Below are 25,689 nucleotides of genomic sequence, written 5' to 3' on the forward strand. Positions count from 1 at the left end.
CCAGCTTGGTGAAGTATGGTCTAATAACCTGCACGTTATTAGACCATACACATTGCATTAATTATTAGACTATTGCACCCCCATGACCTGCACGGAGTGGGGAGACCCTCATCCAGCAGTGGTTTTACAAAGAACCAGCCAATGTCATGTAAAACAACAATCAATATAGGGTTATAATGATTATCAAACATTTTGCCCAACATTGAAATTGACAACTTATTGTAAAATGAAAAAAAGTACACTTTCTTTTTAAAGTTTGTAATTCGGTATAAATACACGAGTCAACATTTTCACTGCTCTAATTTGCCATACTGCTAGTTACTAAACAGATGGAATGATCCGATTGATCTTAAAAGTGCTTTAAAATATACGTATATAAATTACTGTAAAACAAAGCTTGTATTATTTAAAGTCACTCAGATTGTATTTTAAATTAATGGACAGTCATGCACATGATAGATCATACACGCAGGTCTGCATATCCACTACATTGTAACGTTAAGCAAGTGCGATTGACAAGTTAGGCCAAATTATTAGGAGTGAGGTGGATTGTGGTATCGTGCGTTGGTGAGTGTCAGAAGGCCTTCATCTTGACTTGGATAGACGATGACTGATGCTGATGATGCATAGAATAATGTCGTCCTTGTGACATTTCACAAAAGAGGAATCAAACTATTATTTTTTAATGACCGCAAGAATGGTTGACATAGCCCGAAATGAAAGCATGTCTCCAAGGAGGTGTACATTATAATACTACGCAATGCAAATGTTTTGCTCCTATGACATTTGTGCTGAGGAATTCAGGAATGGAAAGCAGAGGGGCTGTGTGTTGTTTAATCTTTCACTTCAAGGCTAATGACAAGTCAAACATTTAAAATCCCCAGCAACTCTGCACACATGCCCAAGCAGTCTGTTCACATTGTGACTTGCAAATAAGCCCTGGAGAATGAAAGACTGCTGCTGCTGCCTTGTGTTGCCCCTGTTCCTGACAGCGAATGCTACTGATTAAGAAAACACAATGGGAATGTACACTTAAACATCGTAGCACTACTTAATTTACACCGTTTGTCTAAAAAGCCAATAATGGCTTAAAACACGTTTTATATTTATGCTCCACATCAACGCATCGATTTTTGTACGCTATTGTTATTTGCTGGTCACTTATTATACACCGAATGCTCTTGTCAATAACATTGGGTAATATAGTAGCACCTGTTTAACAAACCTGACTGCTAATGAGGCCTAGAATGTTGAAACTGGTCCAGAGTTACTTGCTTCAACAAATGTGGCTTAATATTGGTCTTGAAAGCGTACAGGCTAATGGTTTTAAACACACACATTTTCAAAATGTGTGATTCAAAATCGATTTTCGGGTCAGATCGAATAATTAATATGCGTGTCGTACACCCTTCTCCACCCAACACAGCCAAAGAATAAAGTTTCTACTTTAACAAATGTTTAACCATTTTGTTTAACGATGTTTTGCTGGTAGTTACAGGCAGCAGAAATCTGGAACCTGCCTGTTGTGTGCGGTATAGGAGAGTTGATGACACATTTTATTTCAACGTCTTGACCCCCATGTTAAAATGTGTATTTACGTGAGATATATAGACTGGAGGTCTGCTTCTATTCAATTACAAATAAATCCAGCGTTGTTGGTTGATGAATACACTTGCGTGTACAATGTACATTGGTTTATTACAAGCAGATGCCACAGTTATGTTCAGTGGAGACTGCACCACTGGTTGCATGCACTGAAATATGCTGCATTCATGGGGTGTAACTTGCTACCCTTTTCTTATAGGGTGATACCGGTCCTGCTGGTCCAAAGGGGATGCCTGTGAGTGTTATTTCCCACCAAACATTTCCCATTCAAATAAAGTCATCAAGCTGTGAATGTTATACCCAATTGCTGATGTTGCATATTTTAATACCATTGCTTATGTTTATGGCATTCAGGGATTGGGGATTCCTGGGCCTCCTGTGAGTACATTTGTGATTTAAAAAAATGAACGTAAAACACCACCGTTCCAAAGGAACGTTTTCAACTCACACATTGATGATCATGACATAAATTACACAGAACAAATTAGCTCAACAGTTTCAAGCCCAAAGTCAGTTCCATTTTTGTATGTGTGTGTGTAATGTGCGGGGCACCACTGTGCATCGAGGAAAGGAAATTATTTCTGTAAAATGGGCTACATGACAATTTCTTACAAAAATGCCTTCAAGTTGCTTTAAAACAGACGGCAGTCGTTCAGGTTTAAGGAAGCCGCAGGCCAGAGGGTAACCATTGGTTGGGGTCATGGTCTGTCTGCTAACCTCTATAGGGCTACACGGAGGTCTGGCTGACTTGGCAAAAGAAGGCAGGGTGAGTGGGCAGGGTGGTTGTCTTGTGCAGAGAATATGCGTGGTGCCAGTGTTCATCGTGGGTTGACAGTGCTAGTACCGTAATTGGTCTGGGAAAGGGATTGAGCAGCCGTTTCTGAGACAACGTTCCTGGAGTAAGCTGTGGAATTTGCAGGAGGAACTTCGCTCCTCCACTTGGCATCTCAGGAAGCCATCGAGTGGATCCCCAAACTAGACACCCCATTAAATGCGTTTCCCATCTTACAAACGAAGGAGTTTGCGAGTCGTGCTCTGTCTGAGCGAAGCACCCGACTTCAGTGACATCGTGGTGCCTGTAAAATACAGTCGATCAAAGAGGTAGCTGATCTGTGTGAGGTCTCTGCATACATTTTTTTATGCGTGGGTGTTTTGTGCGCTTTCCAGTTTTATTTATTACATTGAGGCTATTACTGGGATACAAATATAAATACTGTAGATGGTAATTGAAAAAAGTGGCAGGACTAGGTACTGTAGGTTGTCCTAGCTTTCCTGGCATCTGATATATTTTTGTATTATATATTTTCTGTCATTTAATAAATGTTAATGATCCCCAAGGCTTTATTACGCTTATAAGAGGGCCCAAGCGTATGGTTTCATGTCCACTCTCGAAGCAGCCTTTTAAAATAAAAATAGTATATTATGTACACTTTATAGGAGATGTCGGGATAATTGTACCCTTGTTGTTTCATTTCTCCAGGGTTTGCCAGGTGCAGATGGAGTTGGTGGGGACACTGGTAAACCCGGGCCAGTGGTAAGTTTATTTTGCTCTAAAGAAACAACTGCTTGATCAGCTTTCAAATGATGGTTTGAATCAGCTCTCTTAATCCCAAGGGCATTGCCTGGGGTTACGCATTTTCTCATGATAGGCTTTAAAATGAAAAGCTTCAAAAACAATCTTGTCTCGATATGGACTACTTCCTTGATTTGCTAAGGTATTATTTAAAGTCCCACGCTTGCCTGTGTTGCTGCTGTAGTGTTGCAGTTTGCACACTGAACTTACAAATGCAGAGGTCACCCGAAGCAGCGGTCAACTTCCTTAAATCCTCCCGCACCTTGTTCCGTATGTATGCATGTATGTTGAACTTCTTTCACACCGTATGCATATCCAACCGTGTTAATCGGAGGTGCATCCGGTGGGGTAAAGTGTGGGCACTCTCACCTCTTCCACTATGTCTTGACCGCGTTGGAAAAGAAGGCCACAGCATCCTCGAGAGGGGCTCTGTAGAGCTTCCTCTAGTGGAGGCCCTGCTGCCAAGCCGTGACGTGAGCAAGTAATTGAAGGGCTGCAGCATCATATTTACCTTGCATGGCACACAGTGATGGCAAATCAAGGTTAATTTGCCTTAAAATTCATTGCAATTTCTGCGTAACAAATATCTACAATATAATGCAATGTCTGCATAACTGAGCATTGCTTTGTAATTAAATAGTGCGTGGTTGTTATTGTTTTCAAGATAAAATTATCAGAACATACGGTGTGTTCCCACATAAGTGTGTATTTTCATACATTTTTCGCCTTTGTCAATCCACGGATAGATGGAGGCTTTTCCTCCATGCCTCGTTAGCAATGGTTGTTTATTACTGTACATCACCGCACGTGCAACCCTATTGGAAGTCGAGTGACTTCACGTATATGTTATGGTCAGGTAAATTATATGGGTCACTTTGAGCTTTTATTAATTTCTAGGACATGATCAATCTATGTTTTAACTTTGTACTCATGTACGTGGAGGAGTGGTGGCACAGTAGTTAGCGCACTGCATTGTGCACCCGGTGAACCTGAATTTGCTCCCAGCCATGGCGAACATCAGTGCCGAGTGATGTCAAAGCTGATCCTCCACATCTCACCCACCTTGACCTGTGTTGCTGTGGCCTCCTCTTAATGAGACCATTATTCCCCCCCCCCACCAATACCTCCCTGTGTGTTGCAGGGTCCAGTTGGTCCACTAGGCCCTCCGGGCCTACCTGGGCCCATCGGCCCTCCGGTATGTACTTCTGGACACACTCAATGACACAGGGAAACTGGGCAGGGGAGGGGGGTAATTTCAGAAAACCTCCCACTGCCCAATTAATCCCTCCCTCCGGATAGCAAAGTGAGACTGGACAAGGTGTAATGTTAAACCACCGGGGAAATTGCGGCACAATGTTTTTATAAGTTGTGTGCCTTTGGTGAAAATGGTTCCTTGATCATTTCCAGCCGTCAACACACATGGTCCGAGTAACAAAAACGTGCATTTACAAATGTCATCTAAAGATTGTGAGTGTTACTTTTTTTCTGAATCAGCATTTTAGAAAACACTCCTTTCAAGCTGATACATTTGTAAAGTTATGCAGAGTACTGCAAAAGGAAAACGATGGAATCGTTAAATAATGAAAACTCTTTTTTACATTATCAAAGAAACTACACGGTAATTGTAAAATACTTCATGTATGAAATGTTCAGACATATTAGGTCCATACATAGTTTTCTGAAATATTACCTATTTTGCTATAAAATTATGATAGCATTGTATTTTAGATGTGCCTGAACATACATGTATCACAAGGATTATCAAACTTTGTCTAGTATCTGACTAACACTACTTAGATTATGCATTATACATGTTTGCATCATGCAAATGTAATGGTGTATTGTAATCTAAAAAAAAATACTTAATTTGTAAAGTGCACAGTTTCCGTAGATTTAGAGGCGTGGGAAACCACAGAAAAGTGGGATGGCAGCCAGAACCAGTGTCAACCATTGCCCAAGCTCCGTGGCCCTGGATTGGGATATTATGACAATTTCGACTGGGAGTTAGACGATATTTGTGCGATCTACAAACCCTTGCCTCCACAGCCTATTAACCTATTTTCTATTTTACCAGGTAAGGCCCACTGAGCGTTGTAGTTCTTTTTTCAGAAACGACCTGGCCATAAATGACAGCTCAACGAAGTGGAAATCGATAGCAGCCACATACTCTAAACGCTGGATTACACGTACACCATCACTCTTAGTTTTGTCATTAATGCCATACCTAAAATTGTATAGAGACAGATTCAATATTAATGTAAAATAAATGAAAACTCTTTCTATTGTTATTGTTATTTGTAAATGCCACGTGCACTCTACCTTGGGGTCAAAAGTAATTGCGGTTACAGCAGCATTGTTAGCTGAAATTAGAATTTCAATTGCATTGTGATTGCAACTCACTGATGAAACATACAATTACAATTGCAATTGACCCCAGATCTGATCCACATAGAACACTGGTTTCACATACGTCTAGCATGATGCTGAGCATCATCCCTCACAGATTAATCGTACTAATTTTAAGACCCAGTAATTAATTGCCTCATTTATGCAGGGTCCACCTGGGGTTATAGAATTTGACAGCCTTGGAGAAATTAAGGTAAGTCATTGTGTGGCATTCCCTGATTTAAATAACTAAATGCACCACATGTAATGTGAATGACAAGAATGCATGCATATTTTTGTCCCGTGATTTCTGAAAGTATTCCTTAAACACAGAATGCAAGAGGGCAATGGTGGTAATTGTACTGTTGATGTTCCAGTGCCCTCCCTCTTGCCCTCCGGGCTTGCCTGGCTACCCTGGCTTCCCAGGCATGAAGGTAATATGGCACAAAACAAGCATTCATTCTTTCTGTATATACTTGCCTTTTGCCCGTCCAAGGACGGGTGTATTGCAGTAAATCTGAAACTTGCAAGCGAAAAGCAGACCACGACGTGATATTCATTGCATGAATTCGTGTGCAATTTGTAAGGGCACGGTGACACAGACATATTTCATTTTAAGGTTATAATCCCTTGTTCATCATGACGTCCTTTTTACTTTGATGTCTCAACAGCGTTATGGAGATCGCGTGACGTGAGGGTTCTGCATTTGTAGTGAGGGTTGTCAGTAGGGCTGAACGATTTGGGGAAAATAGCTTATTGCGATTTTTATGACAGATATTGCGATTGCGATTTGATTTGCGATTACATTTTTTAAGTCAAGCTTCAGTTCAATATCCACTGTGTAATAGATTTAAAACATGTGATGGAGCATTACCACATGATACCATCAAAATTTCAACTGCTCGATATATTCTAATGCAAGGATGAGAACTTAAAAGATATTAATTGCTTCCAACATGTATTTTTAAAATGTTTTAATTGAAATAGAACAACAAACATAGAACAATTGTTAAGTTAAATAAATAAAGTTATAATAATAAAAAATACAATAAGAAAGTAATAGGACTTTTCAAATCGCAAAAAATTGCAGCCTTTGCGATTTACTAATTGCATTATTTCAAATTACGATTTCGATTTGAAATCGATTAATCGTTCAGCCCTAGTTGTAAGTTTATGCCGAGGAGGGGGGAGTAGGCGCATGGGCCCCCCATGTGGAGTGACGTCAGCCGCTAATTATTATGAATGGGGTGGGGGTGTCCATTTGGAGGACGTCACCTATTGTTAATGAATGGGGCTGTTCGATGTGCAGTAATGTCACCTGCTCATGATTATTAATGAGGGGAGCTGGTTGACTTGGAGTGACGTCACGAGCGTTGCACACAGACATTCTTGGCTCATTATAGTAGGCAATAATAATAATAATAATGGGGGAGGGGTGTCCATTTGTAGGACGTCACATGCTCGTGATTATTAATGAGGGGGGCTGTTCGATGTGGAGTGACGTCACGTGTGCATGATTATTAGTGAGGGGTGGAGTGCTCCATATTAAGTGACGTCACCTGCTCATGATTATTAATGAGGAGGGTTGAGGGGTGTCCATTTGGAGGACGTCACATGCTCGTGATTATTAATGAAGGGGGCTGTTCGATGTGGAGTGACGTCACGTGTGCATGATTATTAGTAAGGGGTGGAGTACTCCATAATGTATTAAGTGACGTTACCCGCTCATGATTATTAATGAGGAGTGTTGGGGGGTGTCCATTCGGATGACGTCACCTGTTCATGAATATTAATGAGGGGGGCTGGTCGATGTGGATTGACGTCACGAGCGTTAAGGACAGACATTCCTGGGTGATTATAGTAGGTATATAAACAGAAGAAAAAACCCGAAAAAAAGAAACTTTTTTTTATAAAATAGTTTTTATTTATTTTATAGGACAATTTAATATCATTGCAAGTTACATAAACTCCCCATTAAAAGCTGCAAGGAATATTGCATTTGAATTCTTGATACACTGACATTGAATGTAGGTCTTGGGAAGTGAGTGTGAATAGAGTGTTGCTAAGTGCCCTACAGTAACCTGCACATGGCTCCCCGTGTGAGCTCAGCTCTGCAAAAGGAGCCATTGTGCAGCTGGGTGCATTGCCTGAATATAGACCGACAGGAATTAAAACAACACGGCTATTGAGGTTTTTTTACTGGCCGTGTTTAATTACATTTCACATGCGCCATTACCTTCATTTGGCCAGGCTTAAGTAAAAGTAAAGGACTTCAATGTATTTTTTTAATTAATCAGATGATAATCACCACCATCATCAACCATGATACCCAATAATTGGGCATCTGTACATGGACAGTTTTTATTATTTGGCTGTGTTGGGTGGAGGAGGGTTTACGACACGCATTGTTACAAGACAACCTAACCCCAAAGAAAACAATTATGAACTACGATCAATCCACTGCTGCATCACACCTAGCCATGCTGTTGCCATCTCTCATGATGCTGCTAAGTAATAGTCGTTCCTTATTCTTGACCATCGGCCGTCATCACTCCTTGCAACATGAAAAATCCAAGCCCGATTTTAACACATTCCTGCGGAGGGAGCTGGTAGGAACGTTGGGTTGCTCGGTCAATGGCCAGGGTCAACGGCGGCGTGGTGTATTGCGCAAATATGCCCGACTGTGAGGGCGGGCACAAGCCGGCGTGAGTAAGTTAAACGTTGAGTTTTATAAGGGCACCACGGGGTGACCAGCCCTTCCCCACCCAGCCCCACCCCTCCCACCTCCCCACCCAGCCCCACCCTCCCCATCCAGCCCCTCCCCACCCTCCCCTCCCCTCCCCACCCAGCCCCTCCCTCCCCACCCAGCCCCTCCCTGCACGACGGATACAATAATCCCATATGGGCTAGTGTAACCAGGAGGTTCCTACCAGTATTAACAATTTGCATGGTGCCGTTAACTTGTGCATGTTCTAAACTCATGAAGTCATAGATTCGCGTGACAGAGCACAATTAACACTCCACGCCGTCAGTGGGCCTCGATTAATAGGTTTGCCGTACAGGGCAAGGCCTCCGCGCAGCCACCCTTCACGGTTGGGGGGTGTTCATGACAACCCACACTGCAGTTGTGACACCGTACGAACGGTGTCACAAATCGCTGATGACTGTCCCACTGACAAAGTTCAGCGGAGCTCTATGGCGATTCCGCAAACGCTGATTGAATTGAAACGCATTTCTCACTTAAATAAATGCATCCGATTAGCACGGTTGCCTACTTAAAAGTGCAAAATAAGTTCAACATACGAACGTTTTATTAATGGAACTTAAAACTTCACGAGAATCAGTCGTATGGGCAGATGCTTGAGGTAGGATTGGCCAACGTGTGTTGGCAATGTTTTGAAATCAGTTTACAAATGCTAATCGCACCAACTTGAAGGAAGGCAAAAGACAATTATCGCTGTGTTGTGTTTCTCAGGGGCACAAGGGCCACAAGGGCGACGTTGGTGAAGATGGTAAGATGGGTAACAAGGTGAGAGTTTCATTTGCTCCTGAAAAGGAAATATTTCCTGAAGGTTTTCATGACTAGCTATTCCTGAACAGCATTAAATATCTTCCTCACAATTTTGGTTGCTGTAAACAGGGTTTTGGTTCATATTAATTAAATAAATACTACAGTACATCCAGTATATTATACAGTACTGGGTACACAATCATGAAAATAATTCTACGTGAAGGGCTAATGCTAATGAATATATTTCTCCCAATATTATTTTATAAAACATATACGTACCGTTATCTCAGGATTAGAAGACACACTTCCCCCTTGTGCTTTTAGGCAAAAGTTGGGGGTGAGTCTTTTAATTTCTTCGCAGTGCATGAGGGTGACCATATCTGTTTGACTTGATACCGGGTGCAAGGTTCACGTTCGTCTTCCTTTACGGGGCGTCTTAGAATCTGGAGAATACAGACAATAAATAACTTCAGAATGTACACGAAGCAGTTGCTACTCGCCCCTGTCAATTCTCTTTCGTCTTGTTCACTTAAAGACCCTGGCTCAGCTGAAATCAAGATCCACGAACGAAGGGCAGCGGTTGAATGGACCCACTGTTGCTTTTTTTTTAACACAGTGTCCCTGATGAAAAAGCTCTGTGTGCCTCATGGAAGTTGGTGAACAGGTAAAGTGCACAGAAGGACAATGGGTGGCGATAACTTCACCGAACGTCTGATTTTTCCAGGGCGACACTGGCCCCGCAGGGGTAACGGGGGAACAAGGCACCGTGGGTTTTCAGGTAAAAACCGTGACCCTACCAACCGTCTAACTCGGACGTGTGTGCGCGCGCGTGCGTGAACCCGGTCGAGGAAGGGTCAGTGGGTACATCGCTAATACAATGTAGTTAGGAAGTTCTATTGTGCTTAAATATAGCAAAGCGACAGCCGCTACCTAACACGGAGTTGCTATTCATTGCACCGCAGGGTGACCAACAGACTTCATCCAGCCAATAGAAAATACCATGTGGACATGGACAAAGGAGCCACTTGACTTAATTCAACTCTGAAGGAAAGTGAAAGCTATACCGTAGTACGTTAGAAACGTAATGTAGCACATATTACTTGGGTTCAAAACAGCTTGACTCGGTGGACAGATGCTGTTGCCGAGGTCGCGGGTTATGCGATCGAAGTGTTATCTGAGCCGAAGATTGAAACCTGTTAGAGGAAGCTTCCAAGTGAGAGTTCTATTGCCTCGCTCCTGCATGTATGTTGAACGTCTTTCGCACCGTGCGTAGCCAACCATGCTAATCGGAGTTGCGGGGGAAGGACAACAAACTAAAGATGAAGGCCAGTTCTCAAGAAATACGTTTTCAATCGAGATGTTTAAGTCCAAAGCTCCAGTGGCTTCCTAATATTGAAAGAAAGAGCATTCCAGACGGCCGCAAAAGCACATCCGAAAGCATGCGATGCAGTGCCCGCCTTTGTTCCACGGTTAACCAAAAACCACTGCTGTGAGGATGAGCGGAGTTCGCGTGGTGATTTATGCTCCACGAAGTGGGTGCTGATGTTTCTCTTCTTAAATTCACTGAGAATCACGAAACGCTATCTCGGCACTCACCCACGCCCCGGCCCCAGGACTGCCCCATGCATGTCACCCTCACCCTGCAGTTAGCCATCCCCTGGTAAAATCAGTCAAACGGTCGCATCGCCCATGACTAAGTGCGTGGGTTGCTGCATATGTAAGGGTGCAAATAAACATTTTGAATTTGAATATGTGGCAAATATTATTGAGGATTATCATCAATACAAATTAAAGTGATCTGTCTTGGTACACTGCTATGGACAATGACGCGTGAGCTCCGAGTACAGTGAAGTAATTTGAGGCGTATGCTTCGTTGACTTGGGAACGTTTTGCACACCGTCTTGTGTGCAGGGTGGCAGAGGCCTTCGAGGGCCCCAAGGAGAAGCTGGCCCTGCGGGCGAACGCGTGGGTATCCCATCATGCATTTCCAGGCCGTGTTTACATCAGCCAACGTGTTGTTCGTGCACAATATATAATGTTCGTTAGTGTCAGTCGATCGCGTTAGTCAGACCCAATTTGTCAGGTCGATTGATGGCATAGCAGTCAAGGTCAGTCCGCTCCTTATCACTCTTACATTGCTGCTGCCATGGTTATTTTTCTCATTAACTTTACTCTATGGGTTCCTCCACCCATGCTGAGGACTCAGTCTCCCAGACTGACTGTCTCATCTCATCCACCCTATGTTCAACCACCACACTGCAGCTCAAAACATTCCTCTTTATACTTCCCTCCTATTCTCATAACCTCCTTTCCCAAGTTCGTATAACCTTGCTCAATTCAAGAAAAATATTAGCCCTTATCTATTACACTTTCAAAAGTGACGTTTGCTGTTATCCACTTTGGACATCTGCTCAGCGTTGATGGTGTAGAGTATATCTAAATGCAGATTTACTATTTATCAGGAATGTCGTACAAAATACTGCAACATAACATGGGTTTCCATGGTTGATACTTAAGAACTAACGTTAATTAACAAGGCTAAGAGTGTTGAAGGCAAGTGTCAATCGGAAGCACCTATTAAGACCGCCACAATATATGAAGTGGCTGTTGTAGCCAGGACCTAGCATACCACCCCTCCTCTGCCCAGTGCTTACGTTGACAACACTGATCCAGGTGCTCTCTTTACTGTGAGTTGACTTGGAGGTGGCCCGTGCCAAGTACAGATATAAACCGATGTGCGTAACCCATTTGTAGAGATTCTTACCACCAAACCGCTATTGCTTTCCACAAAGGCATATACATGCACAAATACAAATAAAACTATCCACAATTTAGGCTTACTGATGGGGCAAGTGCTGATAACTTGCACGTCTGAAAGCCGGAATGGCAAATGCAAAAGGTGGGTGGCTAGTACCATGCCTGACCCCCTTTGTCTTCCAAGTGCTGATGTTAACATATTGCAGCAGGTACTCATTTAAGGCCTAGTCGACCTAGGGCAGGCACAGGATGAGTTCAGATAATTTGTCACTGATATTGGCCATGAGCTAACCACTCCACTACCGCTCCCTACAACCGGTACATGCACATGTGTATGCACATAAACATTTTGAATAATACGAAGGAAATTATTTAAGATGGGACAGTCAGGGATTCTGTTCTGTAAGTGATCTTGGCATGCCACATCCATCTCGCCTTATTTTGGTCAATAGCATTTATAAACCTGTTTATAGGATTATAGGCAATGAGGGTACAATCAATTACAGTTATGTGTAGTGTATCTTGTACTCTAGTGGCAGTGCCTTGCGCTGGTGATCCGTAATCCAAGCCCACCTAGTAGTGTTCCGGAAAAAAAATCAGGTGATAAATTGAGCCCTGACAATATTCTATGTAATAGCAAAACCTACTGACTGTTTTTTTTTAAAGGCATCCCTGGAAATGCTATTTATTCACTCTGAACGCTGCATCAACACTGCCATGTGATGGTTGAATCTGGCTGTGTTTGTTACAGGGTCCTACTGGGCAGCCTGGGCAGCCAGGTCCTATGGGACCCCTAGGAAAATCTGTAAGTATTTGTCGTATCATGAATTGACATCTCATCTCAAGCATTTGAAAGGGTTACCCCCAGTGGCAGCTGTCCCTGTGAGGCACAAACTGACCCAGAACCTGGCCTGCAAGTGGGCATGAGCAGGTGGCGATAATTGTTGCGGAATCACAAATGAGTCATTTGCGGGTCAATTTGGCAAATAGTGATTTTTACACTAGTAAACAATGGCCTACTCTTTCGCAAGCATCAGGGGATATTTCATGTCCACTCTGAAGCAGATGGTGCATTTTTTTTTATAGATCCACAGTAATAACCAGGGCAGTTTGTTGGCTTTGAGCCACAAACCTCGGCAAACAAGCATGTCAATGGCCAAAAACAGCAGTACCAAATATATATATTCTATCTAAAATATGAAAATACCCCGTGGGAACGTGATGTTAAGAGATGCGTTTTTAAACTTGACAAAGTAATACGAAATCAAATATCAACATTAACAATTTTAAATAATGTATTGAACAATTATAAGACAATACTTAAAACGTGAAATAATGAGTTCAAAACATGAAAATTCGAAATTAATTATGAAACTAACAATACTCTAATATTTTTATATTTTTGTGTGTGCTGTATTCTCCGACAGTAAGAGTACAGTAGAATATCAGTTGAAAACCATGCAGAATCTGACAAGCATTGCTCAATACAGAGTACTGCGATATTTATAGCTCTCAGTGTCACTAGGTAAACTGACGGATACTGAAAGGTGTACAAATCCAACAAGCAGGTACGCAGTGGAATTATGGACAATGAATGTGAATTGTGCAATCATTTGTGACCGTTTATCAGGGGACAAATGCACAACCTCTGATGTCAGCCCATAGAGGAAAAGGACAAGCTGGGGCCCTTCCCAACATAGTGCAATCAGCAGTGTACATTTGCTTGATCACAAAATCTTTGTTAACACATTTTTGGGACACGTCACGAGAAGTGATGGCGATCGGTGGTCTCGACTAATGATGGAGTTTTCTTTTATGAAATAAAACTATTTTTTGTTTTGCCAGTTAAGGCCCACTGAGCTATAAAGTGCTTTATCAGAAGTGACCTGGCCACAAAAGATAGCGCAATGAAGCGGATTATCATTTGGAAATGTATTGCAGCCAAATATTATAAATTAATTGTTATAAATGTGGAGGGAAAAACTGGAGGACTCGGAGAAGAATCCACACGACCACGGGGAGAACATGCAAACTCCAAATATACAAGCGTTAGGGTCGGGATCGAACCCACGATCTCTTGTATGCCAGGCGAGTTAGTTAACATTTCACCACAATCGATAGGATGCGAATAATGGAGAAGGAGCTATGGAATCATCTCCCGTGAAGGGGCGAGATCGATTATTGTTGTCAGATGTGAGACAGTGATGGCTTGTGGAGGCCTTCAGCAGTGGATAGATCATACCTTATGGTGATCATGATGATGACTGTATACATTTCACAGGGAAAAGAAGGACCAAAGGGTTTTATGGGATTGCCAGGGCACAGAGGCGACAAGGTATGTTGGCCTACCTCAGCATTTTCCACCTAATAAGGATCACTTGTGTTGCGATCGAAACGCCGTGATTTGTTTAATTTTATTTTATTTCTACCTACGTGACTTCACCAAAAGAAACAAATAGTATGTTGGCAACACATTTGTGCAAAATATGTATTTGTTGCAAAATAAACTCTTGCTAATGACATTTCATTTCAATATACTCTCTAGTGGTGCATTAAATGATACAAACATTAACTGAGGCCACTTGGATAATAACGCTAACATTAAGTAACATACCGTAGATATGGTTTTGTCATTATTTTTGTTGTCACAGATTAGTTGCTGAAATAACATCTGTTGTTGCTCCGTGTAGCTGCTATACTGTTTTAACATTATCAGCGAGCTTTGAAATAATTTCTAGACTGTGCTTGATCATGTACTCCCATTTTTCTCTATAGGGAGAACATGGCCTGATGGGAATTATTGGTATTAAGGGTGTCAATGGAGAACCCGTAAGTAATAATCACAGGTGATACATTGTCAACAATATTTTAAACAAAGTGCATTTTCGCTCCCATACATTACATGCTATTTTACTTAATACATATCCATAGTGAAATATCATACTACCAAACCACTTAAAGTAATTTATTATTATCATCAGGGATTTCTCTGTCACAGGAATATGGAATTTTATATTACAGTTTTGTGGCCACTAAATGGCGGTGAGCTCCACCCAACTCACAATTGAATGTGGAGGCACGTTAATATTGGAGCAATTATTTTAAATCTAATCACGGCACGTGACTTTATAGAGTTCGAAGACAAAAGCATGTGAACCTATTCCATACTGAAGTAAGGTCCCCGAGTGAACCCACTGGAAAGTTTCACGTGAATTGCATACTAATTACATGGTAATTCTAGTAAAGCAAACTAAAACAGACTTAAAATGTCCTTCTCCACAGGGAGACTTTGCATCAAATGGGCGTGGAGGTCTGGACGGTCCTCCGGGAGAAACGGTGAATCACACATTTCATGCACATGCATGCATTAATGCGCTCAACCAAAACATGGACACCTACAGCTGTATAACCATTTGGGGATCTGTTCCAAATGTTCAATTTATTCTGGCATATTTTTTTTTTATAACAGGGCCTAGATATGACAGTTTCTACCATTTCGCATTGACCTGAAAATCTGACGTCACAGAAAGTGACGTCACATTCTTACTTTTTCCACCATAGTTACCATCACGTAATGTCACTTTTGCTTAAATTATTAAAATATATCAAAATATATCAAGTGATACAGCAAATCTAGCTGTGACGGTCCCACCTGATGACGGAGACTTGTGTTGCCTCCGAAACGTCGTGATTTTTATTTTATTTATATTTTACTTTTATTAATTTTAATTTTTTACCTACGTGACTTTACCGAAAAAAACCTAAAAATATGAATCCTTGCAGTCACGAAAGCTTCAAATCTAGTATTAAAATATATTCACGTTAGAATTATAATTTCAGTTGGAACTGAATGTAAAAAATGTCATTCAGTGATTAATGCAAAACATACACATATAAAATGATAATATTTGGTACAAAAACAATGAAAGCTATTTAAATATATTTCATTAAAATTTTTTTATTTGAAATCGGAATTGAAATTTATTCTAAAGTAAAAAAAAGTCCATATCTGAATCAATGAAGTCACAAACTCATCTCGATTACGCAGGCAATGTGATGCATTGTCAGTATGTTGTGTTACGATTCAATTTAACAATTCATTATTATCTCATTTATTAAATGTGTTAATTGTTCAATTTCCTTGGGACAGCGTTTGTCTAGTTCACTCCAATATCCTAAAAGCAACATGCGCGGATAATGTGTATAAATGTTGATAATCAATTCTTACGCATACAATCTAATGTAGTGATCGTGAATGTAAGAGTTAATTGAAATTAATTCAGCAAAGTATGTTTTTTTATCACATCCAGGCAACAGGGGTCACACATTGATAGTTTAAAAGAATGAGAAAATAACGTTATTGTTAATCTCATGTAATAATTCTTGGAAACGCATATGAACTCCGCACGTTTGAACTTCTTTCGCACCGTATGTAGCCAACTGTGCTAATACGTGGTGTGGGGGAAAGACAACAAACTAAACACAAAAAGCAGTTTAAAAAATGATAATTGGTTTTTTACCCTTCTATCTGGCAACAAAACTGACACCTTTTTACAAGGAGTCATGTTTGCATAGACCGCAATACCTGCAGTTATAATACAAACAAAAGAACATAACTCTGATAATGTGCACTGTCCTTGAAGTTGATTAGTCCACACCCGAGACAGCTTTCCTTAGAGCCTAGTCTCACATGGGTTGGACCAGATGACGCCAAAAGGCGCCTTTTGGCGTCATCTGGTCCAACCCATGTGAGACTAGGCGCCTTTTGGCGTCATCTGGTCCAACCCATGTGAGACTAGGCTCTAAGGAAAGCTGTCTCGGGTGTGGACCAATCAACTTCAAGGACAGTGCACATTATCAGAGTTATGTTCTTTTGTTTGTATTATGACTGCAGGTATTGCGGTCTATGCAAACATGACTCCTTGTAAAAAGGTGTCAGTTTTGTTGCCAGATATAAGGGTAAAAAAAACAATTATCATATTTTTACTGGCAAATGAGGTTCCCATAGTACAGTTTAAAAAATGTTTTCAATCTAGATTTAAAGTGCATTGCTCCAGTGATTTCCTCATATCAGAAGAGCGTTCCAGACGGCCGCAGAAGCACATCTGAAAGCACGCACCTTATTTGCTCGATGGCTAGCCAAAAAGTGCTGCGAGGATGACCGGAGTTCACATGATGGTTCATTATCCTGTTTATGCTCATGTGAAGGTTGCTTTCACTGCAGAGCAGATTCAATGGTAAAAGGACATCTCTACAAAAGGCATTTCAATGAGTGCATGGCCAGGCAATACTAGAGTGCGTGTTTAGTGTCCATGCGAGTGCAGGAGTGGGTGGCTGACCACTCTCAGCCACCTGTTTCCTTTCCCAACTCTTAAATATACAGCAGCGGGTGCTCTCTTTCAGACGGAGAGGCCCTCAGCTGTCAGAGGTTGATTAAAGGCATTGCACGCTCGGTTCTTTGAGGATGATATCGAAGTCAGACTGTGGGATATGAACACTGGCCTTGTAATCACAAAGCATATAATAAAATAAAGTTTTAGACAATGGATGTATTGTTTCGCATTTCCAAAATCCTTAGCTCATTATACACGATTCACAAGATAGTCACAGACTGAATACCGCTCAACACCGTCATCAGACTTTGCTAACACTGACGAGATGGTAAAGTAACTTCAGTATGTGCTTCCATCCTACTGCAATGAAGTCTCTGAAATGGAATCTAGTTGTGGAAATGAAAACAGTATCATTAGAATTTGAGATACGTATGGCAAACAACTTTAATATGTAATCCCTGGCTATGAATGAACACAATGTGGAAATTGGTATCAGAATCTGGAATTAAACTCTCCTAGGTCAACTCAGCCTAAAATGTGTACCTTGCGGCTTGGTCTCTAATAATAATGATGGCTTAATCACCCAGGGAAGTCACACAAAGTCCAATGACCATTTTTATTAAAGGTCCTCCACTGGAATATTTGGCCACCACCAATGACCTTAGATGTTTTAGCCTCGGGAAGAAACCAGATAACCTGGAGGAAACCCATGGAGAACAAGGGGAGAACATACATACTCTGCACATAACGGCACACGAGTCAGGAATCGGACCCAGGTTCTTGTTTCTGTGAGGCACAGGTGTTGCCACTGCACCACCTTACCGCCTTGGCTGAACTGTGCGTGTGATATTCCAGGGTGAAGCTGCTAAGCCAGGCTTTCTGGGTCACCGAGGCTTGGAAGGTTTTCCCGTGAGTTTTACCAGCAAGGATAATTTGACCGTTGTTTTTATGGCTTGAACGAAGCTTGGAGAACAAGTTGCACGATTCCTTGGGGAGAATAACTACTCCTGTGCTCATATGCATGCAAAGTGAAGTTTGCTCCACGACTGAGCATGCATTAAAAAGTTCCCATTTTAAGACATGTTAAGAAAAGTACGTATTTTTTGTACAATTATGCATTTCGAACATTCATATATCGTTTTGTATTAACTCGTTTAAAAGTAAGTACTCCCTTTAATGTGCGTTATGTTGTTGTTCCGATTGCACATGTGCTATTGATTGGCAAACTTAAAAGGATAAACATCTCTTTGCCTTGCTTTCTCTGCAGGGCATACCCGGGACACCGGGAATGAAAGGCTCGATCGGAGAAAGGGTGCGTCACTTAAAATCAATAAAACAATTATTCATAATTATTTGCATGTTACATTCTTATTATTATTATTTAACACGCGACTGCATTCTATTTTTTTACGTCAAGGGAAGTACTGGAGCAGAGGGATCAAGAGGACCAGATGGTCCAAAAGGAATAACTGTATGTTTTCACTTTGTTCAATTACCGAAAATGTACTAATCACGTATTATGCTGTTTACTTTAGTCTGAGGTTATTTGGTGAGTGTGTCTCACATTACGCGGATATCTTCGTCAAGTGATCAAATTCTCATTGCCCCACAGGGAGACCAAGGCAATGCTGGCGAGAGGGGCTTTGAAGGTTTGCGGGGCCCTATCGTGAGTTCTGATTAAAACAAAATGCACAACAGTAACAAGGGTGACTTGACCAGACTGTGGCAGGAGCAGCATATGTTGAATGACTGAGCAGCCAAAGATGAAATCTCCTATTCCCAACGAAAATACCCACGGAATAGCCTTTGGAATGTTAGTTGATCTCTGAATAGCACCCATAAGGATGGGAAAGCCTGCCTGATGTGGATAGTGGCTGCATACGGCTTCATTTGCAGGACTTTCATTTCAAAGCAGTAGCCATACTGATCTAATCTCATTGGACCTGGGAGGCTAATGTGTCAAATGGACAAGGGCTTCTCACACAAAGAACCTTCAGAAAACTTGGATTAAATCTATTTTTTCGTCTTCTTCAGCGGAAACTCTAGAATTTCTGTTTAATACCCTTACTTTTGGTGATGAATAAAATAAGTATGACCCATTACTTATTCCCCATACTCAGGAAAAATCCACCTTTGTGAGACTGCTATCTGGAATTGATTAGTGTTGATTTTGCCACCAGTGCAGGTTTGCAAACACGATTGAGGAAACCATGAATGGAATGCTTCTTGTGCTTTCGTTTTCAACTCTGTGAAATTAATCTGGGTCTGTAAGTGACTAGAGGGCTATGCACAAAAGACTGAAATCTTTATGCTCATTTCAGGAGCAAGGTGATGCACAAATACCATTTGTTTGGCCAAAGAGCATTGGGTCTCACACAAGCACGCAGTGTTGTGTGTTCCAAGCTGCGTTACATTACCGCAGCAGTAAAAGCAAAGTTACAATTTTGATTTAAACAAATAAACTAGTTAAACATTAAGAAATACAAAATAAAGTATCTCTATGTTCCAAGGAGTATCTTTGTTAACAGCAAAAAGCCAACGGTTGAAATTCCATATCCTTATGGTATGGTGCCAGTCTTTCTAGTGGACCAACATAATTCGTGCCATTTTATGTCCTTCAATGGATTTCTAATACCTCTGACATTCAGTGTACAATCACGAGACAAAAAGCTATACACACCTCTGTTTCAATATATCAGGGTTGATTACTGTCATATTTGCATGGGCAAGATAAGCATAACAATACAAACTTTAACAGATCAGGGGGAAACACATCGTAGTTAAATTACATCCTGTTTTTTTAATTGAGAAATAAAATAAAGTAAATATATGAGCTTTTGGAAATTAATCCTTATTTTACAATTTTAGAATTTCACAAGCTCACAAAATCACTGACAATCTGTAAGATGGAGCTTTTATTTGACACGACTATATGCCTATGGGTAAAAAAATGTAAAAGTGAATGTGCCACTATGTTAAATAAGATATTATAAGAGACACAGTGCATGTTTCCATGCATCACTATTAACAGCAGAGTCAGTGAAATAAGCATTTTGTGAAACTTTCCACTAACAAGGTTTAGATATTTTTTGGGGGAGGAAAGACAGGCTTAGTTTTTTTTTCTCCAAATTATTCTGATGTTTTCTTGTGACATTTGTTTATGCTAGTTGGGCTGATTACAAGGTTAAGATGAAGCAGCTAAGGACGACACATTGATGTTTTAATCGGTATATTGTGTTAGGATGTCAAGATTAATTTTAATAATTGTATTTTTCTTAATTTTGGTAAATCAATTCATGAAGATAAAACTATCAAATATCAATCATTGGCAGGACTTCCACACGCACCTATGACTTCATATGTACACTATGTAATACATTGTTAAAAAAATGTATAAACATGCAAACTATAAATATGCATCAAAAATAGTTTAATAGACATTATTTTGTGTAATTTTGCATTCCATATTTTTCCCCAAATATCAAACACTCAATATACGTTCCATGCATATATACATGTATGGGATTTCAGTGGATTGGTGCAACATATTATGAATACAGAATTGTGTATAATGCAAACATCTGGTTACATTCATAGCATGTGTTTATAACACATCCATATATAACATTTGCATGCAAGACATGCGTACGTGTGCGCAAGAACGTACTAATTAATGTTCCATCGGATTACGCTTCAGCAATAAGACAAGTTGTGCTTTCGCAGGGGAAACTGGGCGGAGAGGGCCCGATCGGGACCCCTGGACAGCAAGGAAAGCCAGTGAGTGCCTCCGCCCACTATGAACGTCATTTGCCACTCACACAAATCACAAGCAAGTGGCAACACCAAGTTCAAATTGCAATCCACGGGATGTTTTTGCTAGCTTCGAACCGGCAGCGGAACTGGCACCCCCACCCACCCACCCCTTGTCATTACGCTGTAACCCGAGTCTCTTTGTTGCAGGGGCCTAGGGGTCACGTGGGTGCTGGGGGGCTTCCGGGCGCCCCTGGTCACACCGGAGAGAAGGGGCACCGGGTGAGAGCCCAACGCCTCGTCGGCCGCCCCCCCCAACGCTTCATCAAACACGCGTCCAGCGCTGCCAGCTGAGCACATGCCCCCAGCGCCCACGGGGAGAGTGGTGCCGCGAGACTGCCACCCCACTTCCTCGCCAAGTGCCTTGTTTGAGCACAGAAGTTTAAACAAAACGCAGCTAAAACACAAAGCACCGGCCCAAAAGCCACACGTGTCCACGGGATAGCAACCAACAGCACTATCAAGGTTGCATTGGATAAAAGTTGCTTGCAATGAGCAAGGCTATGTATGGGAGCTTGGAAAAGAGACGATGAGGATGGGAATTTCAAAGGCGAGCAGCAGGAGGGAAGTAGCAGTACGAGTTGTGGTTTGACCTCCAGTTTGGCAGTTGAAACACAAAGTATGGGATGAGAAAGAACAGTCATTCTGGCAGACCAAGTCCTCAACGTGGGTGGAGGAACTCAACGAGTGAAATTAACGTTCGCAAAGAAGTAGGGTTAGAAGAAGTAGGGATAGAATAGTGATGAAGGGATTCATAACCGGTGAGCGGTAATGTTCATCACGTTTTTATCAACTGGCCATTGCCAAGGCAAGTTGACGTGGAATTACAGCTCAGTACAATGCCACACATCTGACTGTCACACATCTGTCCTGACCAATTAACCTCCCACACCCATTGTGGCATTTGTGCAGAGTGTAACTGTCATGGTCTATAGGTGTTGCCAAATCCACCCTTTTCACACGCATCCCTCGTCGTCTTTATCTCGCATACATTTGCCTACCTCCAAAGTGCAGTAAAGCAATTTCCTGTGCTTAAACCGGCTTGTGATTCTTTTGATAAGCTATTTGTGAACAGTGGTGTAACCGCCATTTTCTATGTATGTTCACGTATCCAACCTTTTCACGTATCTGCCGATACCTCGGTCCCCAGCGAGTCGTGTATGGGGCACTGTGCTGCGTTATGTTGTAGATGTACAACTCGTGAGTGTTTCCTACCTTTTTTGTAAATTCGGGTCATGAGATTAGCACACAGTGGCACCAGATGCTGGTAAGCACATTCTCTGAATATTCACATTTTCAGAAACTAAAACACTTTTCATATTCCTCACGATGGTCATGCAGTGCAAACATTTCTATCTCATACTCGTCGATAAAAAGTAGAAATAGGAAGAAAAAAGTCACAACATTGCCATTGTGAGTTTAACACATAGGCTTTCACGACCAATATCATCCATAATAAAGATATTTTGGGTTAGATCGCGTAAATGTGTCGTTAAACCCGCTACCACCCGACACAGCCAACTAGTAAGGGTTGTCACGTAAACAGAACATGCCAATTCGTCACTAGTACAGCACACTGCTGTGTTATAGAGCAAAGCCACAACATTTACAATCTGAGTACGACGTTTCGTCAGTAATTACAACTAGCTTCATCAGGCGACAGGCAGATGTGTGGAGAAATCCTCCGAGAGCACACAAGTGTTGTCATCATATCTACCCCTCAAAATGGATGATATTGTGATAATTACTCATACCAGCAGTTTGTAATTTTATATCAATCTTGTGGCGAAAAAAATAAAATATATATTCCCAGTGTCATAATGGTGTTAAATACCACAATTGTTCACGTTTGCAATACAGTTAAGTTCCATCTGCATACTGACAATATAAGGGTGTAAAAAGATTTGGACTTAAACTTCAGCGACTTATAAATCGTGCCTTGCACCTACATGGACTAAGCACTTACGTTGTATGCGCGTCGTTGAATTTGACTGTACATCACCTAGGACAGCAGGTAGCATAGGCCAAGTAAAATGTAATAATACACGTATTGTTGACATTAGCATGAATAAAGAAAAAAAACCTGTTGTGTCAAAGTTACCTTTCAACTGCAACTGATATGCTTTAAGTCAAATGCCAGCTTTCAGGAAACAGGCGTTTATTTGTTCCTGTGAATGTTTTTTTTCTGCGTGAATAGGGCACAGCCGGGAAGCGTGGACGCAGAGGAGTGCCCGTGAGTGCTTCAGACTCTTACAGACAGCGCCAGATTACGTTAGATGGAGCAGGCCAGGGCAGTAATATGTGTGCGCCCCCCCCCCCCCCATTTACCGCTCCACCACCACCCATGCCTGCTGCCAAACACTGCATTGTCATTCAGCTACATAAATTCTGCCCTGAGTTTTTGTGATAGACGAATTGTAAAGCTAAAAGTTAAAAGGGACTTTTTTTTTGGTTCGGCACATAATTGGAAGTGATACCGTGGCTTTAATTACCCATGGGGTTTGTATCACATTGCTACAGGATTGCGTTTCAACCATTATAAAGCTGGCCATGTGGCTCAGAGGTCGAGCAAGTTGATTCCTGGTTGGTTGTTAACTCAACTCATCAACCCTCTGGGGTTGTTAAAGTGAGTACCACTTTGTGGGAAATTTAACAGTGGTTGTCCAACGAAGAGACTTGGCCCCTTCTATAGCAATCTGGGATGTCCACCACTGGCTGAAGGCTGTAAATAGAAGATGAGCACTGCCTCAATTCTAGTTTAAGCGCCAAATAACTTTTATCTTTAATCATTTATTTATTATAACACGGTACATATTTTGAGGACCCCTCAAAATCAAAGGCTCTGAGAGGATGAAGCCCCCAGAGCTCCAGCATTAACCCGCACCTTCGATTAGCACGGTTGGCTCCGTACGGTGCAAAAAAAAAGCACAATTCCTCCCTGCTGCGAGGAATTGTGCACTTCAGTTGGCGGTCGACATCAGAATTGGACCGCGACGCTCAAAGGAATGGCCCCACCCCTGTGGTCACACAAATTACGCGAGACGCCGGTGTATGGCAGCAACAGAAGTTCATGCGAATGCTGTCGCAAGAGGTCACACGTTTGGCGCAACGGTCCTTCGCTGACTGTGCGTGATGATTTAATGATTGAGAGGATGCTCAATTCAACAAATAGCGTTCCACATTGTGGTAGGTCACATTAACTGTGCTGTACTTGTTTTTCTCACCAGGGCCCAGTTGGCGAAGGTGGCATCACGGGAGAGAGAGGAGACACGGTATCGCATTGCGTGCAGCAGACGCCGTTTCACGTTTTTAGGATAGCTATCGTTTTAATTATTAATGGTTTTTCCATATTACATTGCCTCCGTGACGCAGATCTTTTCTTAAAAGGGGACTGCTGGTTCAACATAAAGGATTCGTATCTCTCTGATGTATGGTTCACTGTGGCCATCATTCCTCACTTGTCTAAGCAGGGAGACACTGACATTGACAAAATCGTTGACACATTTAGGCTGGCATTGCATTTTAATTACCTCTTTTAATTCCCGGTGTATCACATTGTCTTGATTGTTAATGCACGAAGCTGCATTATTTATGATTTTTCCTTAAAACAAGACAGTTTGTTAATGCAGTCTTTTATCCTTGACCTGGAGCGATATACTTTGACAACTGTGTAAGAAACCAAGACTTGTAATGAGTGCTTGTGAACAAAAAACTCGCAAAAGTATTCAATTAAAAATACGAATCTTTCATTTAAAAAAATAGATTTGTAATTCAGAAGATGTTTTCCATACTGTGTATGTAGCGATTCATGGAATAAAATCGATTCTTATTTGTACTATAAATCTATCAAGTAATGTGTGCAAAATTACATTATTTACAATGTATAGAAATCGTATATAAATTGTATCTTTAGGCCAATGGGACAACTGGGATAGAATTAACGGCACAGACAAATACAAATGAGATGGCACAAACAAGAGAAAACATATTTGATTCATGAAATCACCGGGGAGGTGAATAATTACATACCTACGATATACTAAGTATGTCTATTGTCACATTTGCTAAATCTCAAAATCTCAAACAGATTGTGTCAATGTACTAAATTATGCAGATGTCCACAATGAATTAGGCCTGCTTATAAAATATTAAATGGCTTAAAAATAGCAACTGTAGTAGCAACCATGGAGGAGGGAAAGAATCGCCTGGTTATATATTGGATAAACTACATTTGGATTATGATGGATAACAACGGTGTAACCACTGCACCCCTCTCTCCCACCCATACTTTTGACAGGGTTTTGCTGGAAGCAAGGGATCAAAAGGAGAAGTGAGTATAATTGCCACGCGACCTTTTTTGAAACCAATTAACTGCACAAGCAGAACCCACTTAACACCACGCTGTCGGGGTCTCATGCATGCAAAAAGGGGGGCATTTAAATCGGTGAAAATAATTTGACCACAATGCCAGGTGTCACGTTGCGCTGTGACTTGGCATGACAAATTACACAGATGCATTTGTTTACACGGAAGCTTTCCTCTCTAGGTCTCAGGAATTCAATGACTGTTGTGGCGCTTCTGACTTGCATTGTGCTTCACTGTCCAGTCGCACGTCCTCACGACATACACATTTAATTTAATGAATAATAGCTTCAGTTATTTCCCCGTGGAAAAAAAACAAACTCACCCACTCATAAAACATACGAATAAAATGT

General features: G+C 41.4%; 1 protein-coding gene and 3 long non-coding RNA genes across 4 annotated transcripts; all 4 read left to right on the forward strand.

Annotated features, from left to right (window-relative positions):
• The first annotated feature begins 1,802 nt into the window (after positions 1 to 1,802).
• LOC144722452 (uncharacterized) lies at positions 1,803 to 5,777 on the forward strand. Its single transcript, XR_013586053.1, has 5 exons — positions 1,803 to 1,840; positions 1,960 to 1,983; positions 3,086 to 3,139; positions 4,320 to 4,373; positions 5,733 to 5,777. It is a non-coding gene; the product is annotated as an uncharacterized LOC144722452 (long non-coding RNA).
• A 161-nt stretch (positions 5,778 to 5,938) lies between these two features.
• Positions 5,939 to 9,853, forward strand: LOC144722453 (uncharacterized). Its single transcript, XR_013586054.1, has 3 exons — positions 5,939 to 5,997; positions 9,039 to 9,092; positions 9,799 to 9,853. It is a non-coding gene; the product is annotated as an uncharacterized LOC144722453 (long non-coding RNA).
• A 1,130-nt stretch (positions 9,854 to 10,983) lies between these two features.
• Positions 10,984 to 21,331, forward strand: LOC144722454 (uncharacterized). The gene is made up of 11 exons (XM_078600720.1): positions 10,984 to 11,039; positions 12,583 to 12,636; positions 14,113 to 14,166; positions 14,607 to 14,660; positions 15,114 to 15,167; positions 18,020 to 18,073; positions 18,432 to 18,476; positions 18,582 to 18,635; positions 18,777 to 18,830; positions 20,888 to 20,941; positions 21,125 to 21,331. The coding sequence occupies exons 2-11, from the start codon at positions 12,616 to 12,618 to the stop codon at positions 21,266 to 21,268; spliced, it is 588 nt and encodes a 195-aa protein (XP_078456846.1). The 5' UTR covers positions 10,984 to 11,039; positions 12,583 to 12,615; the 3' UTR covers positions 21,269 to 21,331.
• Positions 21,332 to 23,127: 1,796 nt separating this feature from the next.
• Positions 23,128 to 25,306, forward strand: LOC144722455 (uncharacterized). Its single transcript, XR_013586055.1, has 3 exons — positions 23,128 to 23,207; positions 24,202 to 24,246; positions 25,272 to 25,306. It is a non-coding gene; the product is annotated as an uncharacterized LOC144722455 (long non-coding RNA).
• The last annotated feature ends 383 nt before the right edge of the window (positions 25,307 to 25,689 follow it).

The sequence above is a fragment of the Lampetra planeri genome, chromosome 14, assembly GCF_965212315.1.
Source record: "Lampetra planeri chromosome 14, kcLamPlan1.2.h2, whole genome shotgun sequence".
In the NCBI taxonomy this organism is placed as follows: Eukaryota; Metazoa; Chordata; class Hyperoartia; order Petromyzontiformes; family Petromyzontidae; genus Lampetra; species Lampetra planeri.